Source organism: Herpailurus yagouaroundi, unplaced genomic scaffold (genome assembly GCF_014898765.1).
Source record: "Herpailurus yagouaroundi ecotype Mexico unplaced genomic scaffold, PumYag 100, whole genome shotgun sequence".
Classification (NCBI taxonomy): Eukaryota; Metazoa; Chordata; class Mammalia; order Carnivora; family Felidae; genus Herpailurus; species Herpailurus yagouaroundi.
The window spans coordinates 16,304,784-16,313,720 of record NW_024412391.1 but is presented as its reverse complement, the minus strand read 5'-3'; the positions used below and the strand labels follow the sequence as shown (position 1 = coordinate 16,313,720).

The 8,937-nt window shown below is 46.2% G+C and overlaps 1 protein-coding gene across 3 annotated transcripts in view; it reads left to right on the top strand.

Annotated features, from left to right (window-relative positions):
* CPA2 (carboxypeptidase A2) overlaps nt 1–6,392 on the top strand; it is a 25,511-nt gene extending 19,119 nt beyond the window's left edge. For 2 of the 3 annotated variants that reach the window (XM_040471964.1, XM_040471965.1), the window contains exon 12: nt 6,158–6,392. In XM_040471964.1, the coding sequence (XP_040327898.1) occupies nt 6,158–6,345 (188 nt within the window). In that variant the 3' untranslated portion in view covers nt 6,346–6,392. Of the gene's footprint in view, nt 1–4,024; nt 4,174–6,157 lie in introns of those variants that run through there. The other variant, XM_040471966.1, reaches the window with a different exon arrangement.
* Nucleotides 6,393–8,937: the final 2,545 nt, after the last annotated feature.

The following is an 8,937-nucleotide window of genomic DNA, read 5'->3' as shown; positions in this document are numbered from 1 at the left end:
AAATAAATAAACGTTGAAAAAAAAATTAAAAAAAAAAAAAAAAGGACCCTGATATTTTAGTGGATGGCCTCTGTCGCAGTCCTTTGTGCAGGTACCGTTTGGGGAGCCAGAGGGGAGGATAAGTCAGGAATACCGGCAGCGTCAGGAGTAAAGCTGGGGAGCCTGCTGGAGGGCTTTCTGAGACTCCCTTCTCCCACAGTGCTCTGGGATAGAAACAGGAAACTGCAGTGCTGTGGGAAAGCCTAACGCATCCGTCCAGATTCTGAGTCCCCCAGAGGAATCCCCCACTTCCTTAGGGACAGACCCGGAAACTCAGGACCCCACAGTCAAATGCTCAGGAGTCTCCCAGTGCTCCCGTGCCCGTGGATCCTTTGGAAACAAATGTCTCTTACAGGCACGCACTCTGCTCAGCACACATTTACTAAGCATCTACTGTGTGCGCATCATTGCGCCAAGTACTACAGACATAGAGAACTCATTGTTTAGCGTGGGAGACGAACAGGAAGACAAACAAGCTTCAGTGTGCTGTGTGCAGCAGTGGGTTATACGTGGGACAAAAGTGGTAGGCAGCTGGAAGGATTGGACAGTGGCAGAATCAGGAAAAGCCACATATGGGAGGAGGACAGGATTTTGATGGCAGCTCACCAAATGGCCGGGGGAGGAGAAAGGGATGGGGCAAAGGCATGGAAGTAAGAACGTGCAGAATGGGCTCTGTGACCCACAAGGAGATTTGGGACTGCTGGGATAAAAGTGGGAACAAGGGGAGCGGGGCGCTCAGGTTTTTGCGTGCCATGGTAAGTTTAGGTTTTAACCCAGAGGGTTCTCAAAGCCTTTGGAGAGTCTTCATCCGGCAGTGAGTGCGCTGAGGCTTTGTGCTTCAGAGAAGACACAACCAGCAGCAGTGTGGAGGGCGGAGTGTGGCGGGCTGGAAGTACAAACATCCCGCAGGAAGAGCAGGAATTGTTCAGGGAGAAATGGTGGTCCACGCTAGTATAGTGCCAGTGAGGACGGAAGGCGGACATTAAGCAGGTAAAACCAAAAGGCTTTTGTCGTTCATTAGAAGGGAGAGCTTCTCACCGAGGGGTCATTAGATCTGGGCAAGTTGACGTTGAGAGAACTGTAGCGCTTTCAAGTGGGGATGTCCTGTAGGCTTTGGGCTACGTGGCCCTGGGATTCTGGAGAGAGGCTTAAGAGTCGTTGACATGGAGAGGATGGTTGGAACAGGAGAGCAAGGAGATCACTTGAGAGGGAAGAGCCCTGGATGGAGGAGGGGAGCAAGATGTCGGACAACAGAAGGGGTTAGTGAGCGAGGGACACACAGTGGGCCTGGGCAGAGGGCCTGGGCAGAAACCAAGAAGCTTGTGTTTCAGAAACCAGGGAAGGAGCAGTTGCTGGAAAGGAGGCAGTGGTTAACCATGACGAAAGGCTACAGAAAGGTCAACTCTGACAGAACGTTTACCATTGGATTTTTTTTGAAATGTTGACTTATTTGTTTTTTCGAGAGAGCCAGAGAGAGAGCATGAGTGGGGAAGGGGCAGAGAGCGGGGGTGGGGGACAGAGAATCCCAAGCAGACTTTGCACCCTCAGTGCAGAGCCGGGTTGTGGGGCTCGAACTCAGGAGTTGCGCGATCGTGACCTGAGCTGAAACCATGAGTCGGAAGCTTAACCGACTGAGCCACCCAGGCTCCCCCTTTGGACTTTCATCACTAGCTTATTGGTGGCCTTAACCAAAGCAGTTTCCTAAGCGTGGTGAGGGCCAGGGGAGGAGTACATGGGGTGGGGGAGAGCGGAGGTCTGGTGAGTGGACTGCTCTTTGGAGGATCTGAGATGAGAATGGAAAGAGAGAGGAATGGAAGGCTTCGTTTTTGAGATGAGAGCCTAACTTACTGACTGTGGGAAGAGGACCAACAGAGAGGGAGAGGTGGGAGATACGGGAGAGAGGAGAAGTGACCAAGGCAGTGCCGTTCCCAAGTGGAGGAGAAGAGGGGCCAGAGGAGTCCAGCAGAGGTGGGTAGATCAGGCTTGACTAGGAGGAGCAAGTGTGCAAGCATGCTTGAGGCACCAGCACGGCTCCATTTGTAGGAGGGGGGTGGTGCGAATCCAAGGGAAGGCACATTTGTTAGTCATGCTTTTCTCAATGGGAGTCTTGGAGAGTGGAGGAGGAATAGTTGACTTACCATATCTAGAACACTTGATGGAAATCCAGAAACTACTGATCATGAAAGTTTTTTTTTCCCAGTTGGTGGTTTTTCTTTTCTATTTTTTTGCTATTATGATACATTTAAAAGACTTCATAATGGGGTGCCTGGGTGGCTCAGTTGGTTAAGCATCCGACTTCGGCTCAGGTCATGATCTCGTGGTCCACGAGTTCGAGCCCCGCGAACTTGTAATCTGTGCTGACAGCTCAGAGCCTGGAGCCTGTTTCAGATTCTGTGTCTCCCTCTCTTTCTCTCCCTGCTGTCTCTCCCATGCTGTCTCTCCCTGTCTCAAAAATAAATAAATGTTAAAAAAAAAATTTAAGAATAAAAGGCTTCATAGAAAAAAGAAATGGCAATAATCATCATATTTTCTTTCAATTTCATCAGTAATTTTGTCAGTGAACACAAATGTATCTAGTTGTAATCAACATCTATATTCTATTTTGTGTCCAGTTTTTTTCAGTTAACGTTTCCTGTATAGTTTTATGTATTTCCACTCTAGGTACTTGTTATTCCATTACATTGCTGTATCCTGGTTATTGGGCCTTTGTATTGTCTGCTAAATGGTGCTACTACATGTTGGTACAAACTTGTTTTTCTTCTAAATGATCTCTTTGGTGTATATTCCTAAGGCAAGATTAGCAAGTCAAATGTTGAATGAACAGATTTGGAGTTATTGTTACATATTGTTTTAGGCTATTCTCTGGGAAGACTGATCTGCTTCCAGTTGCCCAGACTTTTTTTTTTTTTTAAAGTTTATTCATTTTGAGAGAGAGAGAGCATGAGCAGGGGAGGGACAGAGAGAGAGGGGGAGAGAGAGAGAATCCCAAACAGGCTCCACGCTGTCCGTGCACAGCCTGATATGGGCTCGATCTCACGAACTGTGAGATCATGACCTGAGCCGAGATTAAGAGTTGGATGCTTAACCGACTGAGCTGCCGAGGTACCCCTACAGTTGTCCTGTTAAATCATGACCTTTTAAATCATGTTCCATGTGGAATTGTCCTCTTCTTTGGCAGAGGAACCTCCAAAAAGCAGAGCTCTCTGACTGGTGGCACTGGGGAGGAAGGCCATCATGGCCACTTAAGGCTGTGGAATGCATGTTTTCTCTGTTTGGCAGCCTCTGAGTGGAGGCTGGAGTTCAGAATGTCAGCAAAATGGCATCATATGTCCCCCCACATGGGATCTCAACCATTTTATTATAAGGAGTCTAGTTTTTCACCTTTCTTATCTGAGGTGTGTACAAGGGAGGTAGATCTTGGAAGCCTGAGGTTTTTTTGTGCTTTTCTTGGTAAGGTTACAGATATTTCTATTTTTAAAAAGTTTATTGGAGAGTGAGAGAGGAGAGAATCTGAAGCCGGCTCCACTCTGTCAGCACAGAGCTTGATGCGGGGCCCAAACCGTCAGATCATGCCCTGAGACAAAATCGAGAGCTGGACATTAACCGACTGAGCCACCCTGGTGTCCCCAGATATTTCCTTTTTTTCTTTTTAAATGTTTAACCATTTTTGAAAAGGAGAGAGAGTGTGTGTGCACAAGCGGGGGGTGGGGGCAGAGGAGGACAGAGGATTCAAAGTGGGCTCTGTGCTGACAGCAGTGAGCCCGAGGTGGGACTCGAACTCATGAACCAGGAGATCAAGCTCTGAGCCGCAGGCAGATGCTCAATTGACTTAGCCATCCAGGTGCCCCATAAATGAGCAAGTATCAGGCAAGCATAGGGTTTGCTGTCTGATCTTTTGGAGCCTGACCATTAATGGTCAGGCAAGTTCTGGCTGTATCTTTGCCCGGAGCTGACTCTGTTTTCATTGATTCTGGCCTCGTTCCAGCTTGGACAAGCACTGCCTCTAAGAACAAGGCTCAATTAAGTACTTTTGCCTCCTGCCCCAGATTGGTATGTAGCTCCGGGCTGAACACCTGCTTCACTCCACCCACGAGGTGGCTGGACTTCTGTGGTGGGTGAGACATTTCCTGGGTAGTTTCTCACCTAGAAAGGGCTCTGAGAAGCTGCACCACAATAGGTGTTGTTACTTGAGTTCTTTCTTAGAGAGGTAGTTGGTGAAAAACCCAGACCCTGGGGGGAGAGGCCTGGTTTTGAGTCCTAGTTCTGCCACTTTGAAACCAGGTGATCGCAGGCAGGTCACTCATTCTCCCTTTTTATGTATTTATCTTTTCTGTTCTTCTGTGAAGAAGCTTGTTGAGAAGCTCAAGACAAGAAGAGCTTGTTGAGAAGCTCAAAAGATAGAATGTGGAATGAAAGTGTTCACTAGCGTTAAGGCATTATATACATGTTGCTGGTTAGTTTCCTGGGGGATTACTCCCCTGTGGGTACCTCGTCTCTTTAATGTGGTCCAGATTTTTTGATAGGATCGTAGTCATTTATTCACGATGATGGTTCCAATCACAACGGAAATTTATCGAACGCTCCTTCTGCATACTTTATCCCAGCTCCCTCACTTAATTCCTCAGAACCTCGGTTTCCTCACTTGGAAAATGGGAATAATACTAGTATCTACCTTGTGACCCATGTGGGGATTAAATCAACCAATTTAGCGTAGTACCTAACACAGTTAGTAGGTGCTCAACAGGTGTTGGAGTCAGACACATAATATTATCCCACTGCATTTCTCACTGTGAAATAAGTACTGTAATATTATACCTGTTTGGCAGATGAAGCCTTTGGGAGCCAGAGAGGTAAGTGCCGTAGGTCCCCCAGCGAATGATCTGCAGAATCGGGATTCAGTCTGCAGCCAGGGTTCCGTCCACTGTGGGCCTCTTAGTGGGATAGGCTGGGTCACGTAGCATCAGTTAGTAATTTTGGTACCCTGGGGGATTTGGTTCAAGTCAGCAACCATTTGGGTGAAGGCCAAGGCACAAATCACAGGTGTTTATAGTGTTAGTTCACACAGTAACCACTAATTCTACTTCTCCTGGTACAACACCCTGGTCTCCCCGTCTGTCCAGCCCCATTTCTTTTTAATTTAAAACAATTTTTTATATATTTATTTTGGGAGAGAGAGAGAGAAAGAGAGAGAGAGAGAGAGAGAGAGAGAGAGAGAGAGAGAGAGAGTGTGTGTGTGTGTGTGTATGTGTGTGTGTGTGCACGGGGTGGAGCAGAGAGAGGGAAAGAGAATCCCAGGACGCACGGCTTGAACCCGTGAACCGTGAGATCATGACCTGAGCTGAAAGTAAGAGTTGGACACTTAACAACTGACTGAGCCACTCAGGAGCCCCTGTCTAGCCCCATTCTTAGGGGCTAGGTGACTTCTTCCATCTCTCCCATCCGTTTCTTCCATTTGACCTCTACCTACCTTCCCTGGGAGGAGCTTCAGAGCTCATCCATTGCTCAGATCTTCTGAGTCATGATTGCCATTAAGTCTTTGTAGGCTAATGCCACCTTCCTTCGTCATCTATCACGTCAGCGGCCATGTGTTACACAGGTGCACATCACTTTATTGATGTAACCCATCACATATAGGTGCTGGGCATGTTATTTGGTATCAGAATAAAACTCCCTCCACCCTTACACTGAAAGTTCCCTGAGGGAGGGCAGGGGCCAAATCTCTTACTCTATTTGTAATCCCTCCTGTCCCGTAAGAGAAAATAATGTCTACACCTAGCACTCATCTAAAGAAGGAAGTGATGGTGTGGCCTCCTTAAGGTGTAGAAGATGCCAATGAGGAGAGCAGGCAGGATTCCAAATGGGTAGATGAAGCCAGAGGCTCCTAAAAATGCCAAAGGAAGGCTAAGTATAGCGTCCATTTAAATAACTTTTTGCTTTTCAGATTAATCTTGTAATTTTTCATAAGTGTGATCCTCTACAAAGCTATCTCTGCTTTCAAGGTCCATGAAGATAGGGGTCTGACTTATCTTTGGTAATGGTGAAACTTAACATGGAGGTTGATAGCAGGAGAGGCCAGCGGGAATAGCATAACCAAACTTTATTCTCATTCGCCCTTCAGACCAAGCCAGTGGAGGAAGCATTGACTGGTCGTATGACTATGGCATCAAATACTCATTTGCCTTTGAACTGAGGGACACAGGTCGATATGGCTTCCTCCTGCCAGCCAATCAGATCTTGCCTACAGCCGAAGAGACCTGGCTTGGCTTGAAGACCATCATGGAGCATGTGCGAGACCACCCCTATTAGGGCTCTGGGGAATAAACACCATTAAAAGTTCTTTGGTTTAAAGCAAAGTTGGGTTGTGATTATTCCTTTTTCCAATCCTGATCTAGGAGCACTATTTCTTTGATTTATGTTGCCCTAAAACATAGTAAGCCACTTAGGTTACCCCTTCATCTTAAAAAAAAAAATCTGTCTTGAGTAAAAAGCTTCCAACATCCTTTAAAAATTTTTTTTAATTGCAAAATATACAGATCATAAAATTGATCATTTTCACCGATTTTTTACAGGTTTATTTCTTTTGACAGACAGAGTGAGAGAGAGAGAGAGAGAGAGAGAGAGAATGAGCAGGGGAGGGGCAGAGAGAGAGAGAGGGAGAGAGAGAGAGAATCCCAAGCAGGCTCTATGCTGACAGTGTGGAGCCCAACAAGGGGCTCTATCCCACAAACTGCAAGATCATGACCTGGGCCGAAATCAAGAGTCAGATGCTTAACTGAGCCACCCAGTCACCCCCATTTTCACCATTTTTAAGTATGCAATTCACTGGCATTAAGTACATTCATAAGGTTGTGCAATCGTTACCACTGCCCATCTCCAGAGATTTTTCATTATCCCAAACCGAAATTCTATACCCATTAAGCAATAACTCCCCATTCTCCCTCCCCCCAGCCCCTTGTAACGTCCATTCGAGTTTCAGTCTCTATGAATTTGCCTATTCCAGGTACCTCCTATAAATGAAATCATATAGGATTTGTCCTTTTGTGATTGACTTATTTTACCTAGCATAATGTCCTCAAGGTTCAACCGTGTTGTGGCATGTGTCAGCTGCTTCACCTTAACAGAGTAGTGTTTAGAGCTAGCAAGGGACTTTCGAGTTCATTTATTCAATAAACACTAATTAAACAACTACATTGTGCCAAGCATTATCCTAGGTGCTGTGTGCCTTTTGCTTTTTTCAATTTCTAGTGTGCTGCATTATAAAAGCAAGTGGGGACTCAAACAAGTGACACTCCTTCTTCCTGGTTGCCCCATCAAGCCTGGGCTCTCAGATTCTCTATGTGTTCTTTTTAGACATTCACTTCCATTAGGGATTGAGATTTTCTTCATGTTGATGGTTTTCTCTGGGAGAAAGGGTGGGAAGTGAATTTCAGCCTGCCTGGAATTCTGGGTACTTGATTCTTTAGTTCACATTTCTTGCCGATTCAGCTCTCAGCTCTTCTTTTTACTAATTTCGGAGCTGAAATCTGTGTTAGAGCCCGGCCTTCGTTATGGACCAGGGTGGGCATGGGAGTTCAGTTTCACTGCTGACAGGACAAGAGTCCTAATAAAGCCTCTAGCTCCATAATTCCTGACAAAGACTCCTTGGCCCAAACGTACTTAGGCTTCTCTGAGCCTTCTTTTTGACTGGGCCTTGTCCATGGGCCCTGTCTAAGTCAGTCTTAGCAAAGGATCCTGTGAAGTCATCCCCCAGTCCTTGATATCTGATTGAGTGCCTCATCCTCCACCTTTGATGACTAAGTCCTTGGTCTGCCTGCGGCAAGAACCCTGTTAGTCCAGTTAAACAAGAAGCCCCCTAGCCCTGATGTCTTCCCTCAGCAGTTTTCCATCTACTGACCCCCCCCCCCCGCCCCACTGTCTTTACTGTACTAGGAGTTGAACACAATTGCTCTCTTCTGATGCATGAGCCCTATTGGAATAATCTTGAATAAAGTCTTCCTTACAGTTTCAACAAGGGTCGGAACAATTTTCCTTTAACACTCCCAACCGTGATCTTTGGTTGTGTCCACTCCCCTTGGGCAAGAGCAGAACGAATGATGTAGGGCATAGGGACAGTGGGATGGGGGAGCCTTGGTGTGGGGCTCCAAATTTGAGGATTTGGAGCTCCCAGGACAGACTCGAAGGCCCCAGAATCCCTGAAGAAGTTGTGGAGATCACGAGTGCCTTTCATATGTTCTGCTGTGATTCGGCAGAAAGGACACTAGACTGAGAGTATAGCGAATGTAACAGAGTCTTATTATTAATAATACCGTTAAGCCTTACCTTTACTCAGTCCCCAAGGAAAACTGAGATTTTATCCAGACTAACACTTCTTCCTATCCCATTTACCTCCTGTATTTCTACTTTTTTAGTGGAGTTGTAAGAATTAGATGTCAGATTCATAACAGAGGTCACAAACTCTCATCGTTATGACCTGTTCTGGTGAAATTCTCTGACAGGGCTTATGGAGTGTGTGGTCTTGAAGTTGGCTTGGGGTTTCTTTGATAGTCTTCACTTTCTTTCTTATTCTAGAGGTAACTTCATTTCAGGTTTACAGTTTGGCCTCTCCTATCACCGTAAATTCTTTCCAGCACTATGGGACTTCCCTGTTTATTCAAAAAACACTATTTAAATACCAAGTGATGAGCAACATGGCACCCTTGGCACAGGCTTTTCCAGCCTGAGGAGCAAGTTCCTGACCTTGTAAATCAAGAGGGTTGGTCTTTATCACTCGAAAGGAATGGAAGAGGCATTGGTAGGTGCCCGTCTGACCTACCATCACAGTTGCAAGGGTGATTGGGAATCGCATTAGCATTTTTGAGGACATGAGTCTGCTTCAGACTCTTTATAAATACAGCTTGA